Source organism: Saccopteryx bilineata, chromosome 2 (assembly GCF_036850765.1).
Source record: "Saccopteryx bilineata isolate mSacBil1 chromosome 2, mSacBil1_pri_phased_curated, whole genome shotgun sequence".
Lineage (NCBI taxonomy): Eukaryota > Metazoa > Chordata > Mammalia > Chiroptera > Emballonuridae > Saccopteryx > Saccopteryx bilineata.
Window position 1 is genome coordinate 363,817,522 of NC_089491.1, and position 25,753 is coordinate 363,843,274.

Genomic DNA, 25,753 nt, shown 5'->3' on the forward strand with positions numbered 1-25,753 from the left:
TCAAATGTTGGGGGCCTGTAGCTGATGAATGGTTTCCTATCCTATTTCTAGGGCCTAGGAAAGGGGTCGGGAACCTATGGCTCACGAACAAGATGTGGCTCTTTTGATGGCTGCATCTGGCTCACAGACAAATCTTTAATAAAAAAATGTTAAAAATATAAAACATTCTCATGTATTACAATCCATTCATTTCCTACCGCTCATGTTCATGGTTGCGGTGGCTGGAGGACAGCTGTCCTCCGGGAAAACACCAAATTTTTATTGGATAATGTGTAATGTACACGGGTTGTAGTATGGTTCTCATGGAATTACATTTTAAAATATGTGGCGCTCATGGCTCTCTCAGCCAAAAATGTTCCTGAGCCCTGGGCTGGGAAACCCAACACTCCCCCAAATATTGACTTCCTTGCCTAATGCCACATACCTGACTCTTCATCATCTTCCTCTTCGTCATCTGCCGGAGCCATGGGGGCCTCCATGGCCTCCTGCCCTTCTTCCCCTTCACCATCCTGGAAGATTTCCTCTGCAATGGCCTCTTTTTCATGTTCCTCCTTGCCATATTCCTCATCATCATCATCCTCATCATCTGACATTTTTTTGACACGTCGGTATTTTTGCTAGGGGTGGGAAAACCTGCTTCATCAGGGCCTGAGGGGATTGGCATAAAGATGCCTACTTTCCAGTCTCACTCACATTTTCCCACCAGTTACACGACGAAGGGCGATGAGACAGAAAACATTAAGCAGTACTCTTTCAGTCCCAAAGCCTGCCCTTGAAAAGCTGATAAGCCTTTCTCTAATAGGCACCCAGATCTCTGATATAAATCTAGGCTCCACAGCAGAATGATACTTTCTCTTCTCTAGTGTTCCCATACTGATTGAACATGTCTCCTTCCCCAAGAGTCAGTGAATTTCAAGGGCTTTTTCCCTCACCCCAAGGGACAGAGACAAAGAATGACACTCACTCCTCTTTTGACTTTGACACCCAAATTCTCCTCAATGAGGTCAAAATCATCATCCTCCAGGCGGTCATCAAAAGATGCTGGAGAGAAAACAAAGTGTTATCCACGGTGACAGGGAGGCCCCTATCCCACTTCAACTTCCACCCCAGGCTCATTTCACTTGAGGAGAGACTATCACTCACTGCGTTTTCTCTTCTTGTGACCAACATCATCTTCTGAATCACCAGAGTCGCTACCGTCGTCCTCCTCTCCTTCATCTTCATCATCATTGATGAAGCCTTTCAGGTTGCCTTGTTCATCTTGATCATCTGGGTTCTCCTCCTCCTCCTCCTCATCTGGAAAATATGCATGTTTGAGACATGAAGTTTGGGCAGTACGCTGGGGGTGGGGCACAGCCACTTGCTGAACTGTGATTCTCCCTCTGCTCTAATCCCAATGACCTGGGTGCCACACTAACTCTTCTGACTCATCTAAAGATGCAAAAACATGAGCACTTAGAAAAAAATTATCTAAAAGGACTATCTATCTTTAGGCAAGATGATCTTCCTAATTACTTTGGCTTTTTATTAGAGGCTTTATGGCCAGCAATAACCTTTGCTTTCCTTTCAGCAGCTATATTCCTTCTTTCATCCATAATCCTTTGATGAAACTTACATTTCCCTTTCCATTTCTAAAGCCGTTTCATGGTTCTACTCTGCTAATGACCCTAATGGTTGGGTTTAACAGAGCAATAGGAAACTGGGAGCACAAATACCAACACTGCTAGTTTCTTTTCTTTTTTTTTTTTTTTTGCTAGTTTCTAAAAGGGGGAAACATTACATATATATTTATTTGCTCTCTGTTCTCTCCCCTTAATGTAAACTCTATGATATCTGGGTCTTTATTTTGTATTCTTAGTTCTAGGCACAGTACCTGGCATATAGCAGACAGATATTTGTAAATATTTTCTATGAATGGCTGAAACTTCTCAAACTGTTACCTCATGTGTGATAACTTCTGTGCTTAAGCCTGAGCCTCTCATCAGCAAGAATCCAACTATACAAAGCTCAGTACTAGTGGGAAGAAGCTTGAGGCTGGGGACTCCTCACCATCATCGTCTTCCACAAATTTCTTGGTGACTCGGGGCACCACCTCGCCTTCATCGTTGTACTCTTCCTCTGACTCCTCAGCCTCACTTTCTACAAAATCAGACATTGCTGCAGCTTCTCACAGCTTGCCTGAAGAACACTAGAGAAAAAAGGGAGATTGTGATTAAAAAAAAATGAGACATATGACTTTACGGAGGGCCTGTAAACATGTGGCAAAACAGGCTTTTAGCCACATGTCATGCCACTGCTCTGCCCACTCAATCAATTCCACTTGGGGAGGACAGAGTAAGAATCAGGTGGCTCCTTCTCTTCTATTTTCCATTCCTCTCATGTGTACCTTTAAAAAGGTGATTATAGCCTGACCAGGCGGTGGCGCAGTAGATAGAGTGTCGGACTGGGGTGCGGAAAACCCAGGTTCAAGACCCCGAGGTCACCAGCTTGAGCACCGGCTCATCTGGTTTGAGCAAAAGCTCACCAGCTTGAGCCTAAGGTCACTGGCTCGAGCAAGGGGTTACTCGGCCTGCTGAAGGCCCGCGGTCAAGGCACATATGAGAAAGCAATCAATGAACAACTAAGGTGTTGCAACGCGCAACGAAAAACTAATGATTGATGCTTCTCATCTCTCCGTTCCTGTCTGTCCCTGTCTATCCCTCTCTCTGATTCTCTCTCTCTCTGTCTCAATAAATAAATAAATAAATAAATAAATAAATAAAAAGGTGATTATACTGAACTTCTCTCTATATATACCATCTTGCTTCCTCAAAGAGTTTTATTATACTTACCATTTGGGCACAGGAATGAGCAGATTAGGAAAGAAATCAGTGTAGATATAATTACATAGGTAAGGGATATGGTATCATTGAAATTACGTGACTCACTCATCAAGAAGTTTGAAAAACAGTAAATGCCAACTTAATGACAGGCACTTTTATACACACTGTACCTGGCTATCAGCAGAGTCAAAAGAAAAATACTTTCCAAAAAAATACTTTTCAACAAATTAAATATTTCATGAACTTGAGCCCACTTGTTAGTACTGGTTGGAAGGATTTGGGTGGAGAAGGGACTTCTTTAGAAACATTAGAATCACAACTCTATTTTTACCATCTACCTCCCTCCCCAGAAAAACAACAGCAACAACAACCAGAACACTTGGAAGGAGACTTACAGAGCCTACCAAATAAAGACAACACAATTAAGTGCAAAAATGGCTAAGCTTAAGGGCAGATATCAAGTCCTGACCTGGTGGTGGAGTGGATAGAGCATCTGACCTGGAATGCTGCGGTCGCCAGTTTGAAACCTCAAGCTTGCATAGTAAAGACATATACAAGAAGTAATGACTGAACTGATGCTTCCTGCTCTTCCCCACTCTCCTTTCTCTCTCTCTAAAACCAATAAATAAAATCTTAAAAAAAAAAAAATTCTGCCCTGGCCGGTTGGCTCAGTGGTAGAGCGTCGGCCTGGCAAGCGGGAGTCCCGGGTTCGATTCCCGGCCAGGGCACACAGGAGAAGCACCCATCTGCTTCTCCACCCCTCCCCCTCTCCTTCCTCTCTGACTTTCCCTTTCCCTCCCGCAGCGGAGGCTCCATTGGAGCAAAGTTTGCCCGGGCGCTGAGGATGGCTCTGTGGCCTCTGCCTCAGGCGCTAGAATGGCTCTGATTGCAGCAGAGCAATGCCCCAGATGGGCAGAGCATCGCCCCCTGGTGGGCATGCCGGGTGGATCCCGGTTGGGCACATGCGGGAGTCTGTCTGACTGCCTCCCCGTTTCCAACTTAAGAAAAATAAAAAAAAAATAAAAAAATCCTGACCCCATCATGTATCGGGTATATAAACCTAAGCAAATGCTTGAATGTGAGTATCAATTTCTCCATCTGGAAAATGGCAACAGCACTACTTACCTTGCAGGGTAGTTGAAGATATTACATGACAGAAGGAAGAACCTAGTTTACTCTTTCAATGACTGTTAACTAAGTTTGAATTCTGGACCAAATTTTCCTTAGCATTCTGTAATTTTTTATCAACCAATCCAAACTTTGTCTTCTACTTTCCTGATTTCAGACTCACCCAGAGCCTGAAAATGGCAGTGGAGAATGCCAGAACCAGAACATGAAGCTTCCTGGGCCTTGAGTAGGACTTTAAAAACCAGCACATAACACACAAATCATAACATCAGGAATCCTGAAGCTGGTGCCTGATAAACTCAGCATCACTCCGGTCCATTGTGTAAATGTCTATTTTACCCATTTAGGCTGTAAGCTTACTGGAAGACCACCTCCAATTGAAGAGCTAATAAAAACCATGAAAACATACACTGGCCAGGTAGCTCAGTTGGTTAGTGTCAGCCAGATAAACTAAGGTTGAATTCCTGGGCAGGGCACATACAAGAAGCAACAAATGCATGCATAAATAAGTGGAACAACATATCAATTTCTCTCTCTCTCAAATCAATAAATAAAAACTAAAAACAACAACAACAAAAAAACCATGAAGCCTGGCCTGTGGTGGCCCAGTGGATAGAGTGTTGGCCTAGAGTGCTGGGGTTGCCGGTTTGAGGTCCTGGGCTTATCTGGTCAAGGCACATACGACAATCAATAAACGACAACTAAAGTGAAGCACATATTAGTTGGTACTTATCACTCCCCATCCCTCTCTCTCTTCTCTGTAAAATCAATAAAATCTTTAAAAGATAAATAAACCATGAAAACATAAATGGCAATGTGAGAGATAACACAAGATACTTCATGATTCTGTACCAGATAAGTTGGATCCCTCTTTGTTCTCTGCACTAAGTATCTATTAAACATTACTTACTTTTTCACATTGTTGCCATCTTCCCAGTGAAAGCTGGCAGTGGGAAGGGAGAGAATAGGACGGTAGCTAAGTTACCTGAACTGATAGCAGCTTTAAGTTCTGTGGTTCTAATTCTCCAGAAAATTACCCTTACTGATTTCAACTGATACCATAACCAATTAACTTAAGATTAACTAAGCTTGCCTGACCAGTGGTGATGCCGTGGATAGAGAGCTGACCTAGGATGCCAAGGTCCCAGGTTCAAAACCCCGAGGTTGCCAGCTTGTGCACAGGATCACCAGCTTGAGTGTGGGATAATAGACATGACCCCATGGTTGCTGGCTTGAGCCCAAAGGTCTCTGGCTTGAAGCCCAAGGTCGCTGGCTTGAGCAAGGGGTCAGTTGCTCTGCTATAGCCCCCTGGTCAAGGCATGTATGAGAAAGCAATCAATGAGCAACTAAGGAGCTGCAACAAAGAATTGATGCTTCTCATCTCTCTCCCTCCATGTCTGTTTGTCCCTATCTATCCCTCTCTGTCTGTAAAAACAAACAACAAACAAAAACAAATACAAATTTGGGTACAGCAGCCCCCACACGTAGTTTGCTTTATCTATTTATTTTTTGAGAAATATATTTTTAAAAATATAAATATTGCTAATTTTATTATTTTATATCTATTTTGTTGATTTTGGAGGGAGAAGAAGAAAGAGAGAGAAAGAGACAGAAACATTGATCCATTCTTATACATGCCCTGACCAGGGATTGAACTGGCAACTTCTGTTCTTTGGGATGATGCTCTAACCAACACAGGTATCTGGCCAGGTCAAGAAATATCTTTTTTTAAAAACGGATTTTAGAGAGAGAAAGGGAGAAGGGAGAAGGAGAGAGGGGGACGGAGAGAAAGAGAGAGGGAGAAGGAGAGAAGGAGAGAGGGGGAGGGAGAGGAGAGGGGGGATGGAGAGACAGGAAGGGGGGAGGGAGAAATAGGGAGGAAGGGAAGGAGGGAGAGAAAGGGAGAGAGAGAGAGAGAAAGAGAGAGAGAGAAATACCAACTTGTTCTATTCATCTATGCATTCACTGGTTGTTTCTGGTATGTGCCCTGACTGGGGATCAAACCCGCAACCTTGGCTTATCAGGACGATGCTCTAACCAACTGACCTAACCAGCCAGGACATAGTTTGCTTTAATTAGACTATCAGACCCACGAATTCAATTTTGTATGGTCTTGACATAGTCACGTCAAACGGCAGACCAGATGCCATACAGCCTACTTAACATAGAGAAACAGCCTATCTGTTGAAAACAACAGCTTTCTTCTGTTCTGGGGGTAGCTGGTACCCTGCTGTATGTAGCTTTCCTCTTACTCCCTATGTTAGCAATAAAGTACATGCTGTGCAATAGCTGGAGAATGCCTCCAATCGAGCTTACTGCCAAGACTTCCAGTTAAAAAAGAGGTGCCAGATAAAATCCTGACTTGCTGCAACTTGTGGGAGCTAGATGTGCAGTGTGTGCTGCAGCAGCACTGCAGGGTAAGGTTGGCACACAGCAACTATTTCAGAACAAAAACACCATTTATTAGTATATGATTATTATTACTACATGGTATCTGAGAAGAGCCTGGTATGTTTGGATTATGTATTTAGTACTTATGCTCTTGAATTTTCCCACATTTAGACTATGGGTTAAATTTGCTACTGAAATAGGTCTACAAGGGGAGTGGGGTGGTGAAGGGAGGTTTCCTCAGGCAGAAGCCCAGCTGCAGTACAAGGCAGGGCTCAAAGGGAGAGGATGGCGGTTACTATGACATTCTCTGGAAGAGAAAAGAGGTTGAGATTAGATTGCCACAGGGGAGCCCTCAGCAGTCCCTCCCTTTGGACAAGATGATGTAGGAAGCAATTAAAAAGAGACCAGAGCAAAAAGAGAGGTCTGTTAATTCCCTCCACTAGCAGCTTCAATTAACATTTACTGTTGTTGTTTTTTAAGGGTCAAGTTCTCTGCTGGGATTTGGTATATAAAAATGAGTAAAATAAGCTTTTCCTCTGGAGTTCACAAACTATCTCAAAACACTGATAAATATATGACAAAGCATAATAAATCCTCTACGATAGTTATATACTAAGATTATGAGTAATATAAAGAGGAAGGTCAGGAAGTGCCTCAGAAAAGGTGATGCCCGAGTTGAAAGGAGTTAATAAGATAGTCTTGAAAAAGGCAACATGAGCAAAGCCTTAAATCTGAAAGGGCCTACTGGTTTGGGGAATGGTCTCAAAAGTTTGGTATGAAATTTAAACAAGACATTCTGTATTTTATAAGCAAGGGTCTAAGACTATTCCAAAGATGTTCATGAATGACTACCCAATTTTAAGATTAAAATATATATATATATATTTTATTGATTTTAGAGAGAGGAAGGGAGAGAGCAGGAGAGATAGGAACAACAGCTCCGCTAAGGCCCTGATTGGGGATTGAACTGGCAATCTCCACACTTCAGGATGATACTCTAACTGAGCTATCTGGCCAGGGCCCCAATTATAAGGTTTTATCTACTAATTTTTAGAGAGAGGAAAGAGAGAGAAGGGAAGGGGAGGAGAAGGAAGCATCAACTCATAGTAGTTGCTTCTCATTCGTGCCTTGACTGGGCAAGCCCAGGGTTTTGCTCCAGGTTGATGCTTTATCAACTGCGCCACTGCAGGTCAGGCTGACTACCTAATTTTGAATCCAAAAATGTTAAAGTTTAATAAATAAAAGTATTCAGGGTCCATGTAAGACAAAGTTCTTTTAAATTTGGGATTCAGAACTGTTATGAAATATCCTAATTCCAACAAGATGTTAAAAATACAAAAACAGTTTATTCTATTTATAATCATTTTAACATGTATATATACTTTTATAAGAAATAATTTTAGAATATTTTCTTTCTCTCCTTTTTTTTTTTTCCTTAAGGTGAGCAGAGGGCAGACAGTGAGGCAGACTTCCGCATGTGCCCTGACCAGGATCCATCCAGCAAACCCATCTGTGGCCAGGGCTCTGACCAACTGAGCTATCCTCAGGGCCTGGGGCCCCACTCAATCAAGCCATTGGCTGCCAGAGGGGAATAGGAAGAGAAGGGGGAGAGGGAGGGGAAAAGAAGCAGATGGTCACTTCTCCTATATGCCCTGACTGGAAATCGAAGCCGGGATGTCCATACATTGGGCCGGAGCTCTATCCACTGAGCCACTGGCCAGAGCCAGGATATTTTCAATACCAGGGTATAAAAAGCACTATTGTTAATAATGGTTAACATAAGAAGTAATTTAAAAATATTAATTATCCCCTTTCTTTCCAAGTTTCCTTGGGGAACAAGGAAATAGCAAAAGAGGAGCAGAAACAACTAAAATATGTAACTAGATTGAGAATCCCTGAACACAAGGAGGGAGTAACATCTACTGAGCCTTGTACCACATATATAGCAGTTCCTGCTCTAGCACAAGGGTTGGCAAACTACAAAGAGCCAGACCTGCCACTGTAGCACAAAAGCAGACACAGACAACCTATAATGAATGGCAATGATCTAAGTTGGCCCAGGAGACTTAGTTTGGTGACTCCCAATCTAGAACTAAAGGTCTTTAAAGAACCGATGACAAATGTACCATGGGGACCTGTTATAGAGGACTTTAACCTGGTTTTCAGGAAGTGACTTTAAATAAAGACTTTAAGAGTAAGAAGGAATTAGCTAAGTGGAGCAGGCTTCTTTGGAGGTGGCTTGAGGAGTGGTGATGTTAGGGAAGAGGACTCCTGGCACAAGGCCCAGGATGCACTGTGGCAGGACAAGTGATGGAAACTTTAACGGGGAAGAGAAAAGAAAGGTTCATAATGAGTTGGAGGTACAGTCATAAAAATCTTGGCAGGATAAGTCAAGATTGTGGACTCTATCTGAAAGGTTCTGGGAAGACCTTGCAGGATTTTAAATGGAGAATTTATATAATTTACTTACTAATTCAACAAATATTTAATGAACTTCTACTGCATGCCAGGCATGTTTAAAAGAAAGTTCCGGCCCTGCAGATACCTGTATTCTGGTGGAGAAAAGCCACTGACAAATTATATAGACCCTGTTATAAGTGCTAAGAAGGAAATAAACAGCCACACCTCTGAGAGGGTGAGGTTAGGTTGAGATATCAAGAATTGGTAAGATGTGTCATGCAAAGTCAGGGGAAGAGGTTTCTGGTAGAAAAGACAGGGAAGAACTTGACATATGGTAGATGATGTCCTTTGGCCAGTGTGACCAGAGACTGGTGGAAGCAGCAGAATGTGAGTGGGGCTATGAAAGCAATGGAAAGCCAGTGGAGTGTTTTAAACAAGGAAGTGACATGATCTGACCTGACCTGAGCCTGCAATGTGGAAAATAGACCAGAAGGGGATCTGTGTGGAAGCAGGGAAAACTGAGGATATTCCTGTGGTAGTCCAGGCAAAAGATCATGGTGAGTTGGAACAGGGTGGTAGCAGTGAAGATGAAGAATATAAGATATATATGAAATATATTTTGGAGATAGAAGTGACAAGACTTACTAAAAGACTTGGGGATAGGGGTATTAAGGGAGAAGGATCCAAGAAGATTCTCTGAGGTCTGGCTTTAATAACCATATGGATGAGCGTACCACTTAGCGATACAGGGAGGACCAGGTTTGGAATGATGGGAAAACCAAAAAAATTTTTTTTGGTTGTTAGGTTTGGGATATTTAAAAGACATCTAGTCCTGGCTGGATAGCTTGGTTGGTTAAGAGCATCGTCCCAAAGCACAGAGGTTGCCAGTTCAATTCCTGGACAGGGTACATACAGGAACAGATCGATGTTCCTGTCTTTATCTCTCTCTCTCTCTCTCTCTCACTAAAATCAATAAATAAAACATTAAAAAAAAAGAGAGACATCTAAATGCAGCTATTTACACAGCCATTCTATGTATGATTCTTGAACACAAAGGAAAAACAGCTGGACTACAGATTTAAACTTGGGAGTTGCCTGCTTTCAAATGGTAATTAAAGCCATGGATTGGATCACCTAAAAAAGCATGCAGAGAATCCAGAATTAAACTGTGAAGAAAATGTACTCTTTAGACACTAGGTACAGCAAAAGTAGCAAAGGAGACCAAAAAGCAGTTAGACAAATGGAGAAAATCCAGGTATGAACTGTCAATGAAGCCAAGAAAAGAGGTGGTTTCAAGAAAGGAGTCAATGTGTTGAATATTCCAGACACTGAAGAAGACAGTGACAAAATATCCATGGAATCTGGCAATATAGAAGTCACTGGTGCCTGACCAGGCAGTGGCGCAGTGGACAGAGCATTGGCCTGGGATGCTGAGGACCCAGGCTTGAAATCCTGAGGTGGCTGGCATAAGTGCAGGCTCACCAGCTTGAGCATGGGGTCACTGGCTCGGTTGGAGCCCCCCAGTCAAGGCACATATGAGAAGCAATCAATAAACAACTAAGATGCCACAACTATAACTTGAAGCTTCTCATCTCTTTCCCTTACTGTGTCTGTCCCTGTCTATCTGTCTCTCTCTCTTGCTTAAAAAAAAAAAAGTTGCTGGTGACTTTGATAAGAGCAATTTCAACCAGTGGTCAGAAGAGAAACTAGATTGGTATAGAGTGAAAACTGAATAAAAGCCGAGAAAGTTGACAAAGGTAGAAATCTGGCTATGAATAGAAATGTAAAAAGTAGGAATAGTAGTTGAAGGTAAATAAGAATACCACAAAGAACATAATTTGTATGTTAATGGGAACAGATTTTTTTTTTTTTTTACAGGGACAGAGAGAGAGTCAGAGAGAGGGATAGATAGGGAAAGACAGACAGGAATGGAGAGAGATGAGAAGCATCAATCATCAGTTTTTCGTTGCAACACCTTAGTTGTTCATTGACTGCTTCTCATATGTGCCTTGACCACGGGCCTTCAGTAGACCGAGTAACTCCTTGCTCGAGCCAGCGACCTTGGGTCCAAGCTGGTGAGCTTTGCTCAAACCAGATGAGCCCACACTCAAGCTGGCAACCTCGGGGTCTCAAACCTCGGTCCTTCTGCATCTCAGTCCAACACTCTATCCACTGCTCCACCGCCTGGTTAGGCAATGGGAACAGATTTTTATAGAGAAGTAGGATTTGGTGACTGATTTTATTGGGAATAAAGGATTCTGACTGAGGTGCCATTATTGAGACCAAGAACATGGGAGTAAGAAAAAAATTATTTGCCTCTAAAGACTGTATGTTTTCACCACACAGGGTAGGCTTTCTTACTTGTCAAGGTGTACTAAGGGAGAACTATAAAATGTGACTGAGCTTCTCTACACTGCACCACTTCCTGAAGTGATTAATCTCTTGATGAGGTTTAAACTTCTTAGGGAGCAACAATACCATGCTAATCTAATCCAGACAAATCAACTGAATATGAATGGGTTTGTACTGAAGAGACACAAGTTATGGAAAGAGCTCTAAATTCAGAGCTGATAGGGAAGCAACCATACTTTTACGATTAATACAATGAAAACTTAAACATTGATATCGTTCAGATAAACAGCGCAACTAAGCCAACCACTCCCCTGCCTGCCCCCCCACAAAGAAATTAATCGAATTCAAAACTGTTTATACTCTCCTTGTTTATTAATAGCAGTGCTGTTAACTTAACATTCCCTTATTATTCCTGATATTACAGTGAATTTCCACGGGCATATTTTCGGAGAGCTTAAGCCTTCTCTTAAAGAAAAACAAGTATCAGATCTTGCAACAACCATGGGAAATGAAATGCTCCAGTTTGTTCAAGGAAGCCTGGAGAGAAAGGCATAAAGTGGAAGAAAATAAAGTTTTGACTTACCTCATTCTGATATTTGTGGTTGGCATTTGAGTACGTAGCTAACCATCTACAAAAATTTCTAGTTTTACCATTCAACAACAAAATGGAAAGAGATGGAATTTGGCATAGCCCTCTAAGTCTAATCCAGTTTCTGAAAGCTCCATAGGTATCACATCCCCAGATAAACAATTCAATCACCTGATCCTGACTCAGAAGCCTCAGATCCATTCCATTTCCAATCCTTTTGCGTGGCCCAGTTTTCAGTATCTACGACAGAAGGACGGGCTCCGAGGAAGCCTGTTGATTATAACAGGTCGCCCAATTCACCAGTTTCGGGTGGCACCGGGTTCGGAATAGCCTCGAGACTCTGACCAACTACCCCAATTTCCTCCTCCTTCTCCCTCATAGAGATGGGAAGGCCGGGGGCCCCCGTTTTTCTCGCACACGACTACCTTATGTCCCTTCCCTTAGGAGATCAGGCCCTAGGACCCTAGTTCCCACTTGACCCATTCGTGGAGCACGCTTTCCAGTCCAAACTTTACCTACCCGAAGCCCGCCGCTTCTCCGTTGCGATTAACCCCCACCAAGGAAAATGGAGTCGTCAAACCGAGACTGGGAAAAGATAGTAAGAACCCACCGCACGGCCGCTCCGCCGCCACCACCACCGCCGCTGCTGCGTCAACGTGCTACGTCACTTCCGGTTCTCTGTCACTGGGAGTGGGCGGGCCATTTCTTGCTCTTTTCTCCTACCAGGCTCTCTGGGCTTCCTCTTGGCGATCGTAAAAACTGGCGGAAGCAGTTCAGGAAGACGGCTGTCAAAACAGTGCCCCAGGCATAGCTGGTTCCTCAAGCCGCTCTAGCCAAAGGAACTGTAAAGAACAAAGTTGGGCTTCTTCATTTCCTCCTCTCTGTGGTTTCGCCTGTAGCTTCCGGTTCCGGGGAGGGGCCAAGTTTACTTCGGAGACGAGGGGCTCCGCGGCAAAGCCAGGATGGATGTGGTCACGCTGCTGTTGTTCGGGGGTTTTTGGAGTGCTGTAGGAGCGTCCAATTTGGCTGTCGTTACTTGCGGTTCTGTGGTGAAGCTACTCAATACGCGTTACAACGTGCGGTTGCACTCACACGACGTGCGCTATGGGTCAGGTACTGTCACCCGGTTCGGGTGGGCTGGAAAGGCCTGGCCAGCTTGGGTGTGGGCGGGGCCTAGAGAAAATCTGTGTGGTCTGGGAAGGTTAGGGTAGCCACAGAGAAGTTTTTTTTTTTTTTGAAGACTTTATTTATTGATTTCAGAGAGGAGAGGGAGAGACCAATGGTGGGGGAGGGGCTGGTGGTGAGTGGGAAGCATCAACTCGTAGTCATTGTTTTTTTTGGTTTTTTTTACAGAGGCAGAGATAGGGACAGACAGACAGGAACGGAGAGAGATGAGAAGCATCAATCATCAGTTTCTCATTGCGCACTGCGACTTCTTAGTTGTTCATTGATTGCTTTCTCACATGTGCCTTGACCGTGGGCCTTCAGCAGACCGAGTAACCCCCTGCTGGAGCCAGCGACCTTGGGTCCAAGCTGGTGAGCTCTTTGCTCAGGCCAGATGAGCCCGCGCTCAAGCTGGCTACCTCGGGGTCTCGAACCTGGGTCCTTCCACATCCCAGTCCGACGCTCTATTCACTGCGCCACCACCTGGTCAGGCAGTCATTGGTTCTTGTATGTTCCTTGACCAGGCAAGTCTGGGGTTTTGAAACGATGACCTCAGCATTCCAGGTCAATACTCTACCCACTGCACCACCACAGGTCAGGCCCCAGAGAAGTTCTTGAGGTCTGGAAGCGGGGAATTGGAGAATTGAGTTGTTCTAAGGCATCTTAATCACAATAACAACTTGATTCTGGTAAGCTTATGTGCCAGGTACATAAAGTACACACATACGCTTTTTAGATTTTTTTTTTTTTTTTTTTTTAATATTTTATTTATTGATTTTTAGAGAGAAGGGAGAGAGAGAGAGAGAGAAAGGGGAGGAGCAGGAAGCATCTACTCCCATATGTGCCTTGACCAGGCAAGCCCAGGGTTTCGAACCGGCAACCTCAGTGTTCCAGGTCGACGCTTTATCCCACTGCGCCACCACAGGTCAGGCACGCTTTTTAGATTTATAACATTCCTACGATGTAGAGGCTGTTGTTATCCTCATTTTACATAAGAGGAAACAGGCTCAGAAATAAATCTCATGCTCAAAGTCTTGCAACTAGTGAATGACAGAGTTTGACTCAAATCTGTCCAGGTTCAAAGCCTCCTTTCACCTACTCAGGGCTAGCGCTACTCAGTGTAGGAGAGACATATATTTAGAAAAATTCCAGTAAGTGCTATATCTCTGAACTCCAAAAGCTCACTCTTTGATTACCACCCTCTGTTCTACCTCTTTTGCATAGTAACACTTGCCCTTGGCCTCTTTTTATTCAAATCTCACCCTTCTTGTAAAAAATTTAAACTAAAACACTGGAATTAGAAACTTTTTTTAAAAAAATTTTTTGAGAGTCTATCATATGAAATTAAAATGCTTAGTTTATGTGTTAATTTATAATTCAGCAATTATTTATGGGTTCATTCAGTATAGATTAATGAGCTCCTACTGTGTGCCTATTATTTTTCTCGATACAATAGATAAGGTAGTCAGTCAGCAAGTTACAAGAAAACCAAAACAGACAAAAAGAGAAAAATGTTAGTGAGTTAGTGAGAAGACATTCATTTAAGATGACTGCTTGGGTATCTATCTTGGTTAACTGATGATGCTAATAGCTAAGAGAAGGTGTTCTCTCAAATGAAGGCTAATCTGTGATTCACAATTCACAAAATCTGTCTGACCAGTTAGACTTGGAAAGGAACTGAGTTGTCATTGTTGGGATGTCTTAATTATCCTCACAGCCATTCAGTGAACACCTACTATGTGTCTCTGTGTCTGGTTTATTACTTTTTTTTTTTAAGTGAGAGACAGGAAGGGAGAGAGATGAGAAGCATCAACTCGTAGTTGTGTCACTTTAGTTGTTCATTGATTGCTTCTCATATGTGCCTTGAGTGGGGGCAGGGGATTCTAGCCGAGCCAGTGACCCCTTGCACAAACCAGCGACCTTGAGCTCAAGCCAGTGACCTTTGGGATCAAGTCAGTGACTGTGGGGTCATGTCAATGATCCCATGCTCATGCCAGTGACCCTACACTTAAGCTGGTGAGCCTGTGCTCAATCCAGATGAGCCTGCCTTCAAGCTGGTGACCTTGGGATTTTGAACCTGGGACCTCAGTGTCCCAGGTTGATGCTCCATCCACTGAGCCACCACTGGTCAGTTTATTGCTTTTAAATTTGATCTAGTTTTCTATTTTGGATCTACTAAATCAAGAGTCCTGATTGTAGGAATCTTAAGTTTAAAAAGCTCTTCAGGTGCTCCTGATAGGTAGTCAGATTTGAGAACCAGGTTCAGTTTAGAGCTCAGAAGAGAGGTCTGTGCTGAACCTGAGTTACAGAGATAAGTACGGACAATACTTGACTTAAAATTTTTTGACTTTCTGATAGTGTGAAAGCAATATGCATTCAATAGTAATCAGCAAGGCTAAGCTCCTGATTTTTGGTAGGTTAGGTATTGAGTGCTTTGTGATTTAATGATACTTCCTTTTTTTTTTTTATTCATTTTAGAGCGGAGAGGGAGAGAGAGAGAGGAGAGAGAGAGAGAAGGGGGGAGGAGCTGGAAGCATCAACTCCCATATGTGCCTTGACCAGGCAAGCCCAGGGTTTCGAACCAGCGACCTCAGCATTTCCAGGTCAACGCTTTACCCACTGTGCCACCACAGGTCAGGCATGATACTTCCTTTTTTTAAAGTTTTTTTTTTTTAAGATTATTATTCATTTTAGAGAGGAGAGAGAGAGAGAGAAGGGGGAGGAGCAGGAAGCATCAACTCCCATTTGTGCCTTGACCAGGCAAGCCCAGGGTTTTGAACCGGCGACCTCAGCATTCCAGGTCAATGCTTTATCCACTGTGCCACCACCAGTCAGGCTTAAGATTTTATTTATTGATTTTAAAGAGAGGAGAGAGAAACAAAGGTGGGGGGGGGGGAGCATCAATTCATTTGTTGCTTCTTGTATGTGCCTTCACCAGGCAAGCCCAGGGCTTTGACCAGTGACCTCAGTGTTTGAGGTTGACGCTATCCTCTGTACCACCACAGCTCAGGAAATATTTTCAACTTACTATGGGTTTATCAGGACATAACCCTGTCAAAAGTGAGCATCTGTTCAATATCATTGTGCAGGTGGTAGTTAAAGATGTAGGTAGAATAAATGAGAATGCCCAGGTGGAACTGTGGTTCTCAATTTGGTTTCAATTAGAATCACTTGAAAAAGTTGTTGAGTGCCCTGGCCAGATGGTTTCATTGGTTGGAGCGTAATCTTTTTTTTTTCCCAGACAGAGAGAGAGAGTCAGAGAGAGGGATAGATATGGACAGATAGATAGGAACTGAGAGAGATGAGAAGCATCAATCATCAGTTTTTTGTTGCGACACCTTAGTTCATTGATTGCTTTCTCATATGTGCCTTGACCGCAGGCCTTCAGCAGACCGAATAACCCCTTGCTCGAGCCAGCGACCTTGGGTCTATCCACTGCACCACCGCCTGGTCAGGCTGGAGCATAGTCTTGAAGCACAGAGGTTGCCAGTTGATCCCCAGTTGAGGAACATGCAGGAACACATTGATGTTTCTGTCTGTCTCCCTTTCTCTCTTGTTAAACTCAATAAATTTTGGGGGGATAAAAAGTTGTTGAAGCACTTATAAATACTTTTGTCTTGACTCCCAACAAGTAGTTACGAATGAATAAGGGCCAGGAATAGAACTCTGGGTAATTTCAAGGTTTAAGAATGGGAGAGGAAGGGAAGGATTTAATAGAAAGTGAAGAAGACCCTGGCCAGTTGACTCCGTGGATAGAGCGTTACACCTGGCATGAGGATGTCCTGGGTTTGATTTATGGTCAGGGCATACATGAGAAATAACCATCTGCTTCTCTTCTCCTCCCTCCCCCATCTACCTCTCTTTTTTCCCTTCTTGCAGCCAATGGCTTGATTGGTTCAAGCGTCGGCCCTGGGCCCTGAGCATAGCTCAATTGATTCGAACATTGGCCCCAGATGAGGTTTGTGGATTGGATCCCAGTCAGGGTGCATGTGGGAGTCTGTCTCACTATCTCTTCCTGTCACTTTTTTAAAAAAGGGAGGGAGGAAGGAAGGAAGAAAATGAAGAAATAGGAGACAAAGTATTATGATGTAGTGAAGCATGGTAGTAAGGTCCGAGAGAACTATAAGACAATAATCAGAAGTAAGGAGGAAGGGTTGATTTGACTTTTTTTTTTAAAGATGTAAAAAATCATGAGCTGAGTGGAAGAAACAAAGAGAAGTTGATAGTTTAGTTATAAACATTCACCCAGATAACTGTGAGAAAAGACATAATGTGTTAAGTAATACAAGGGAAGTGTCATAAAAGGCTATGGTCAGCCTGGCCTGTGGTTGCACAGTGGATAGAGCTTTGACCTGGAAGCTGAGGTTGCTGGTTCAAAGCCTTGGGCTTGCCTGGTCAAGGCACATATGACAAGCAATAAGCAAGCAATGAACAACTAAAGTGAAGCAACTATGAGTCAGTACTTCTCTCTCTCCTCCATTTCTCTCTGTAAAATCAATCAATCAATCAAACATTCAGGCTGTAGTCAAGCAGGCCCAAGGGACTGAAGGCAGAAATAGGAGGAAAAGGCAAGAGTACCTAAAGAAAGTTTTTGGGAAATATGGAGTTCCTTTAAAGAATTGTGTTGTGGAAAAAAAAAAAAAATTGTGTTGTGGGCCTGACCTGTGGTGGAGCAGTGGATAAAGCATTGACCTTGAACACTGAGGTTGCTGGTGTGAAACCGTGGGCTTGCCTGGTCAAGGCACATATGAGAATTGATGCTTCCTGCTTCTCCCTCCCTTTCTCTTTCTCTCTTTCTTTCTCTCCTCTCTAAAATGAAAAAAAAAAAGAGAGAGAGAGAGATAAAAACAAAACGAAGAATTGTGTAGTGAGTGAGGCCTAGGGAAGAGACTATACCTGGTATTTATATGAGGCAGTGGCCTGTTTGGGGAAATTTGACAGAAAAAGCTTGTGGGAGGCCATCAGATAAGAGTGGTTAAGAATGTGAGTTCTACACCTGACCCGGCGGTGGCGCAGTGGATAGAGCATCTGACTGGGATGCAAAGGACCCAAGTTCGAAACCCTGAAGTGGCCTGCTTGAGCACGGCGTTACTGGCTTGAGTGAGAGATCATAGATATGACCCCATGGTTGCTGGCTTGAGTAAGGAGTCACTTGCTCTGCTGTAGGCCCTCCCTGAAGACACATATGAGAAAGCAATCAATGAACAACTAAGGTGCCACAATGAGGAATTGATGCTTCTCATCTTTCTCCCTTCCTGCCTGTCTATCTCTCTCTCTGTCTTTCTCTGTCACACACACACACAAAATATTTAGACAGGGCCCTGGCTGGTGGTTCACTGGATAGAGCAGTGGTAGTCAACCTGATCCCTACCGCCCACTAGTGGGCGTTCCAGCTTTCGTGGTGGGCGGTAGCGGAGCAACCAAAGTATAAATAAAAAGATAGATTTAACTGTAGTTAAGTTGTTTTATAAAGATTTATTCTGCCAAACTTAGCGAAAATCCGACACAAAGTACTTGGTAAGTAATTATTACTATATGCTTTAACTTGCTGTAACTCTGCTTTATAAATTTTATAAAGTTAAGTTACTTCCCTACTTTATAAATCACCATTGCTGTGGAACTGGTGGGCAGTTAAAAAATTTTACTACTAACAGAGATACAAAAGTGGGCGGGAGGTATAAAAATGTTGACTACCCTTGGGATAGAGCATCAACCTGGCATATGGATGTCCCGGTTCAATTTCCGATCAGGGAACACGGGAAGTGACCATCTGCTTCTCTACTCTTCTCTCTCCCCCTTCTCTCTTTCTTCCCCTCCTGCAGTCAGTGGTTCGATTGGTTCAAGTATATCCCTGGCACTGAGGATACCTCGGTTGGTCCGAGTGTGTCAACTTTAGGCGCTAAAAAAAAATAGTTTGGCCTGACCAGGTGGTGGTGCAGTGGATAGAGTGTCAGACTGGAATGCGGAGGACCCAGGTTCAAGACCCCAAAGTCCCCAGCTTGAGCTCAGGTTCATCTGGTTTGAGCAAAGCTCACCAACTTAGACACAAGGTTGCTGGCTCAAGCAAGGGGTTACTCGGTCTGCTGAAGGCCCACGGTCAAGGCACATACGAGAAAGCAATCAATGAACAACTAAGGTGTCGCAACAAAAAACTAATGATTGATGCTTCTCATCTCTCTCCGTTCCTGTCTGTCTGTCCCTATCTGACTCTCTCTCTGTCTCTGTAAAAAAAAAAAAATTAAAAAAATAGTTTGGTACTTGAATATCCGCCCCAGACAGGGGTTGCCAGGTGGATCCTGGTCAGGGTGCATGTGGGAGTCTGTCTCTCTATCTCCCCTCCTCTCACCTTAAAAAAAATTTTTATTTTCAGTCAGGCTTGGGGTAGTATCTGACACCTAGTGGGTACTCAGTACACACTAGCTAGCTAGCATTTATTTGTATACTTTTTTCAACATCATTGTACAGGTGGTGGTTAAAGATGTGGGTAGGGGAAATGAGATTGCCTAGCATGAACTGTGGCTACATGTTTAATTTAGTGCCGTTTAAGCTGCAGAATTGTACTACTTTGGGTAGTATTAACCAAATTTAGATGACTTGAGAATACTTTTATAATATATTGATAGATCACTTAATCAAATTTTGGGAGCTGTGTGGCTGTTTGGATTAAAGTTGACAATTAAAACCGGCCTCATTTTGCCTGACCAGGCAGTGGCACAGTGGATAGAGCATCAGACTAGGATGCAGAGGACCCAGGTTCGAGACCCCAAGGTCGCCAGTTTGAGCGCGGGTTCATCTGGTTTGAGCAAAAGCCCACCAGCTTGAACCCAAGGTTGCTGGCTCCAGCAAGGGGTTACTTGGTCTGCCGAAGGCCCGCAGTCAAGGCACATATGAGAAAGCAATCAATGAACAACTAAGGTGTTGCAATGTGTAATGAAAAACTAATGATTGATGCTTCTCATCTCTCTCCGTTCCTGTCTGTCTGTCCCTGTCTGTCCCTCTGTCTGACTCACTCTCTGTCTCTGTAAAAAGAAACAAAAAACAAAACAAAACACTGTCTCATTTTAATTGTGAAATGCAATTTTTAAAAAAATGATTTTATTTATTGAGTTTTAGGGAGAGGAGAGAGAGATAAACAGTTGAGGGGAGATTAGGAAGCATCAACTGGTAGTAGTTGCTTCTCATATGTGCCTTGACTGGGCAAGCTGGGCGTTTCAGACCAGTGACCTCAGCATTCCAGGTCAACGTTTGATCCACTGTACTTTTATAAAATGTGATTTTATAAGTTGATTGTAATACCGTACATAGTAAACATTGAGTAATATTACAATCACGTTAAAATCCTATGATTACCTGACCTGTGGTGGTGCAGTGGATAAAACGTCGACCTGGAAATGCTGAGGTCGCCGGTTCGAAACCCTGGGCTTGCCTGGTCAAGGCACATATGGGAGTTGATGCTTCCAGCTCTTCCCCCTTCTCTCTCTCTGTTTCTCTCTCTCCCTCTCTCTCTCCTCTCTAAAAATGAATAAATAAAAATAAAATAAAAATCCTATGATTAGCCTGACCTGTGGTAGCCAGTGTATAGAGCATTGATCTGAAGTGCTGAGGTCACCAGTTCGAAACCCTGGGCTTGCCTGGTTGGAGCATATACGAGAAGCAACTGAGTTGATGTTTCCTTCTGCCTTCTGCCTTTCTCTCTCTCTCCTCTAAAATCAATAAATAAAATCTTTTTTAAAAATTGTATGATTAGACTCCCAACACATATTAGGAGTTATCCGGGCTAGTATATATAGGTAAATGCTGCCTGTGTGTCAAAACACATATGTTCATTTTTTTAGTGCCCATTAATGCAAGTTCTTGGAATTTTCTGATATGGCACATTTTTTTGGGGGGGGTATACTCTTAGAATTTATCATGCATAACTAATACTATATAAGTATATTTATTATTTCTCATATATATTAATGTCATAAGAAAAATAATATTACCAAGCATAGGGTTTCTTCCCCAGCCCTCCAAGCCTATTTTACAACATGGGGCACATTATTGGCTATAGGAAGAAGAGGGGTCCAGTTGAACTCATCCTCTTTTCTTTTTTTTTTTTTTTTTTACTGCAGGTAGTGGGCAGCAGTCAGTGACAGGCGTGACCTCTGTGGATGACAGCAATAGTTATTGGAGGATACGGGGGAAGACCTCCACAGTGTGTGAAAGGGGAACCCCCATTAGATGTGGCCAGCCGATCCGGCTTACACATGTCAACACTGGCCGAAACCTCCATAGTCACCACTTTACCTCACCTCTTTCTGGAAACCAGGTGAGGTGGCATCCAGTGGGTCATTGCTGCTTTGTACTTGACTCAGTTGAGTTGTTTGATATCGTGGTTCTTAGTCCTTTCTTTTCCAGGTGTAGATGTTCTCTTTTGTGTGAACCTGGAGAATTGGCTTTGACTCATAAAATAAATTTTCTAGTCACATGGGAACTTTACATCCAGGTCAAATCAAAAAATGAGGAGAAAAGACAGAATAGTTATATGTTAAGATGTAGTAAGTTATCTTGAAAATTCCTACAATAAAGAAACCTAATTTATTATTTTTTTTCTAGCAAGGGAGGGTGTGTAACAGACAGGGACTGACAGGAAGAGAGAGAGATGAGAAGCATCAACTCATAGTTGCGGCACCTTAGTTGTTCATTGATTGCTTTCATATGTGCTTTGACGGTGGGGGGGGGGCCTCTGGCTGAGCCACTGACTCCTTGCTCAAGCCAGCGACCATGGGATCATGTCTGTGATCCTGCACTCAAGCCGGATAAGCTTGTGCTTAAACTGGCTACCTAGGAGTTTCAAACCTAGGTCTTCAGCATCCTGGGCCAATGCTCTATCTGCTGCACTACCACCTACTCAGGCAAGAAACCTAATTTTTTTTTCAACATGCAGTAAAAACTATTGCTTTAATGATGCCAACTGGCCCTGGCCGGTTGGCTCAGCGGTAGAGCGTCGGCATGGCGTGCGGGAGACCCGGGTTCGATTCCCGGCCAGGGCACATAGGAGAAGCGCCCATTTGCTTCTCCACCCCCCCCTCCTTCCTCTCTGTCTCTCTCTTCCCCTCCCGCAGCCAAGGCTCCAGTGGAGCAAAGATGGCCCGGGCGCTGGGGATGGCTCCTTGGCCTCTGCCCCAAGCGCTAGAGTGGCTCTGGTCGCGACAGAGCGACGCCCTGGAGGGGCAGAGCATCGCCCCCTGGTGGACAGAGCGTCGCCCCTGGTGGGCATGCCGGGTGGATCCCGGTCGGGCGCATGCGGGAGTCTGACTGTCTCTCCCCATTTCCAGCTTCGGAAAAACGGAAAAAAAAAAAAAAAAATTTAATGATGCCAACTGACCACATGAAGAAAATGAATTACATAGGTATTATGCCACTCTTTTAAGCCTTGAGCTTTTTGGAGATGTGGCACTTTAGTTGTTCATTGATCACTTCTCATATGTGCCTTGATGGGGTTGGGGGAGACCCCTTGCTCAAGCCAGTGACCTTGGGCTCAAGCCAGTGAGTTTGGGGTCATGTTGATGATCCTATACTCAAGTTGGTGAGCCTGAGTTCAAGCTGGATGAGCCCTTGCTAAAGCTGGTGACCTCGGGGGTTTTGAACCTGGGACCTCAGCATCCCAGGCCATTGCTCAATCCACTGTGCCACCATCGACAGGCAAGGCAGGAATATTTAAAGTCAAAAAACAGTTATACCGGCCCTGGCCGGTTGTCTCAGCGGTAGAGCCTGGCGTGCGGGGGACCCGGGTTCGATTCCTGGCCAGGGCACATAGGAGAAGCGCCCATTTGCTTCTCCACCCCCCCCTTCTTCTCTGTCTCTCTCTTCCCCTCCCGCAGCCAAGGCTCCATTGGAGCAAAGATGGCCCGGGCGCTGGGGATGGCTCCTTGGCCTCTGCCCCAGGTGTTAGAGTGGCTCTGGTGGCGGCAGAGTGACGCCCCGGAGGGGCAGAGCATCACCCCCTGGTGGGCAGAGCGTCACCCCTGGTGGGCGTGCCGGGTGGATCCTGGTCGGGCGCATGTGGGAGTCTGTCTGACTGTCTCTCCCCGTTTCCAGCTTCAGAAAAATACAAAAAAAAACCCAACAACAACAAAAAAACAGTTATACCCTCGCCAGTTGGCTCAGTGGTAGAGCGTCGGCCTGGTGTGCTGGAGTACCAGGTTCGATTCCCGGCCAGGGCACACAGGAGAAGCACCCGTCTGCTTCTCCACCCCTCCCCCTCTCCTTCCTCTCTATCTCTCTCTTCCCCTCCCACAGCCAAGGCTCCATTGGAGCAAAGTTGGCCTGGGCACTGAGGATGGCTCTATGGCCTCTGCCTCAGGTGCTAGAATGTCTCTACCCCAGATGGGCAGAGCATCGCCCCCTGATGGGCATGCTGGGTGGATCCCAGTCGGGCGCATGCGGGAGTCTGTCTGACTGCCTCCCCGTTTCCAACTTCAGAAAATTACAAAAAAAAACAAAAAAAAAAACAGTTATAGGCCTGATCTATAGTGGCGCAGTGGATAAAGTGTCAACCTGGAACATTGAGGTCACTGGTTCAAAACCCTGGGCTTGCCTGGTCAAGGCAAATATGGGAGTTGATGCCTCTTGCTCCTCTCCCCTTTTCTCTCTCTCTCATTTACTCTCTCTTGTCTTTAAAATGAATAAATAGAACCTAAAAAAAGAAACCCCCCCAAAAAAACAAAAATAAACAAGTTATAAAGTATATTAAAACTATAATAGAGCCTGACCAGGCGGTTGCACAGTGGGTAGAGCGTTGGACTGGGATGTGGAAGGACCCAGGTTCGAGACCCCAAGGTCGCCAGCTTGAGCCCAAGGTTGCTGGCTCAAGCAAGTGGTCACTCGGTCTGCTATAGCCCCCGGTCAAGGCAAGTATGAGAAATCAATCAATGAACAACTAAGGAATCGCAACGAAGAATTGATGTTTCTCATCTCTCTCCTTTCCTGTCTGTCTGTCCTTATCTGTCCCTCTCTCTGACTCTCTCTGTCACTGACACACAAAAAAAAAAAAAGAAAAGAAAAATAAATGTTTGGACCATAATATTTTTTTTTAACTTTTATTTATTGATTTTTAGAGTGAGAGAAAGAGGGGAGAGAAAGGGAGACAGAGACATCGATTTGTCATTCCACTTATTTATGCATTCATTGGTTGATTCTTATAATTGCCCTGACCAGGGCTTGAACCCACAACCTTAGCACGTTGGGATGACGCTCTAACCAACTAAGCTACTAGGCAGGGCCTGGACCATAATCTTATGGCAGCTGATTTTTTATCTTTTGTGTCACATTTTAAATTATTTACTTATTTTTAAACAGTTCTGGAAAGCCTCTCATTTTTCACTTTTGGGTAGCCTTATTTTTCTTTCCACTTCCTACTTCCCCTTTCCAAGCCTATCTGCCAGCAACGCTAATGTTACTACCTTCTGTGTCTTCCAGGAAGTGAGTGCTTTCGGTGAGGAGGGTGAAGGCGATTATCTGGATGACTGGACAGTACTCTGTAATGGGCCCTATTGGGTAAGGGATGGTGAGGTGCGGTTCAAGCATTCTTCTACTGAGGTTTTGCTGTCTGTCACAGGAGAACAATATGGTCGACCCATCAGTGGGCAAAAAGAGGTGCATGGCATGGCTCAGCCAAGCCAGAACAACTACTGGAAAGCCATGGAAGGCATCTTCATGAAACCCAGTGAGTTGTTGAAGGCAGAAGCCCACCATGCAGAACTCTGAGTCTGGAGGCTGCGAGCCACTGTCACCGCACAGTGTTCATAGGCATCTGCTGCTGCTTCACCCTGGGATCCCTGCCAAAGGTTCCCTGGGCATTGGCCATGTCACCACTGAGATGAAGATGGATGGCAGAAAACAGTTTGTGTTTGGAAACTTTAGCCCTTCACAGTTGAATTGGTGTTTCTCCCAGACTTGGGTTCATTCTTTCTTTAGTACAAGACTCGTTGGTGAAGGAGCAGGTGCTTTTTATTTATACTGATAAGACAAGTTGAGGGAGACATCCTTCCTAGCTGGGAAATTTTTACCCTTGAGAAGTTTGGCATCATGGATTATTAATGTGTGTGAATTTTTTCCGTTTTCTTTCTCCAAAATAATAAAGAATTTCATTGTAAGTCGCTGTGTTGTCATTTATTAGGTATGCTGTTTCTATGTATTTATTTATTAATTTAGGTTTTATTTATTCATTTTTAGAGAGAGAGAAGGGGGGGGGAGTAGGAAGTATCAAATCCCATATGTGCTTTGACCAGACAAGCCAGGATTTCAAACTGGCAACCTCAGCCTTCCAGGTTGACACTTCATCCACTGTGCCATCACAGGTCAGGCCAAGTGGTGCTGTTTCCTTATCTGATTAATCCTGGAGTCCTGAGAATCATTGCTATCAGTCTTTTTTTTTTTTTTAAAAAAAAAAAAGAGAGACAGGGAGATGAGAAACATCAACTCATCCTGATTAGGCGGTGGTGCAGTGGATGGAGTGTTGGACTGGGACACTGAGGACACAGATTCAAAACCCCAAGGTCACTAGCTAGAGTGTGGGCTCATCCAGCTTGAACGCAAAGTTGCCAGCTTGAGTGTGGGATCACAGACATGACTTCATAGTCACTGGCTTGAAGCCCAAGATCACTGGCTTGAATAAGGGGTCACTGGCTCAGCTGGAGCCCCCTGGCCAAGGCACATATGAAAAAGCAAAGCAGCCTGACCTGTGGTGGTGCAGTGGATAAAGCGTCGACCTGGAAATGCTGAGGTCGCCGGTTTGAAACCCTGGGCTTGCCTGGTCAAGGCACATATGGGAGTTGATGCTTCCAGCTCCTCCCCCCCTTCTCTCTCTCTGTCTCTCCTCTCTAAAAATGAATAAATTAAAAAAATTAAAAAAAAAAAAAAA

The 25,753-nt window shown here is 44.1% G+C and overlaps 2 protein-coding genes and 1 non-coding gene across 5 annotated transcripts in view; 2 read left to right on the forward strand and 1 right to left on the reverse strand.

The window, feature by feature from the left end:
- The window catches only part of SUPT6H (SPT6 homolog, histone chaperone and transcription elongation factor), a 40,348-nt gene extending 27,918 nt beyond the window's left edge, over nt 1–12,430 (reverse strand). The window contains exons 1-6 of one of the 3 annotated variants that reach the window (XM_066263217.1): nt 12,202–12,323; nt 11,854–11,952; nt 2,050–2,188; nt 1,144–1,296; nt 965–1,041; nt 425–617 (exon numbers count right to left, since the gene is read on the reverse strand). In XM_066263217.1, coding sequence (XP_066119314.1) covers nt 425–617; nt 965–1,041; nt 1,144–1,296; nt 2,050–2,155 — 529 coding nt within the window. In that variant the 5' untranslated portion in view covers nt 2,156–2,188; nt 11,854–11,952; nt 12,202–12,323. Of the gene's footprint in view, nt 1–424; nt 618–964; nt 1,042–1,143; nt 1,297–2,049; nt 2,189–11,853; nt 11,953–12,201 lie in introns of all 3 variants that reach the window. The other 2 variants (XM_066263216.1, XM_066263215.1) reach the window with 2 other exon arrangements.
- Nucleotides 3,475–3,550, forward strand: TRNAA-GGC (transfer RNA alanine (anticodon GGC)). Its single transcript has one exon. It is a non-coding gene; the product is annotated as a tRNA-Ala (tRNA).
- Nucleotides 12,431–12,642: 212 nt separating the features above from the next.
- Nucleotides 12,643–24,986, forward strand: SDF2 (stromal cell derived factor 2). Its single transcript, XM_066263218.1, has 3 exons — nt 12,643–12,795; nt 20,961–21,157; nt 24,310–24,986. The coding sequence occupies exons 1-3, from the start codon at nt 12,645–12,647 to the stop codon at nt 24,595–24,597; spliced, it is 636 nt and encodes a 211-aa protein (XP_066119315.1). The 5' UTR covers nt 12,643–12,644; the 3' UTR covers nt 24,598–24,986.
- The last annotated feature ends 767 nt before the right edge of the window (nt 24,987–25,753 follow it).

Bases quoted from the DNA above. Each gene is read 5' to 3' on its own strand.
- SDF2 (XM_066263218.1), top strand. From the start codon at position 12,645: ATGGATGTGGTCACGCTGCTGTTGTTCGGGGGTTTTTGGAGTGCTGTA. The intron at 12,796-20,960 runs GTACTGTCACCC...TTTTTACTGCAG, and splicing joins CGACGTGCGCTATGGGTCAG to GTAGTGGGCAGCAGTCAGTG. The intron at 21,158-24,309 runs GTGAGGTGGCAT...TGTGTCTTCCAG, and splicing joins CACCTCTTTCTGGAAACCAG to GAAGTGAGTGCTTTCGGTGA.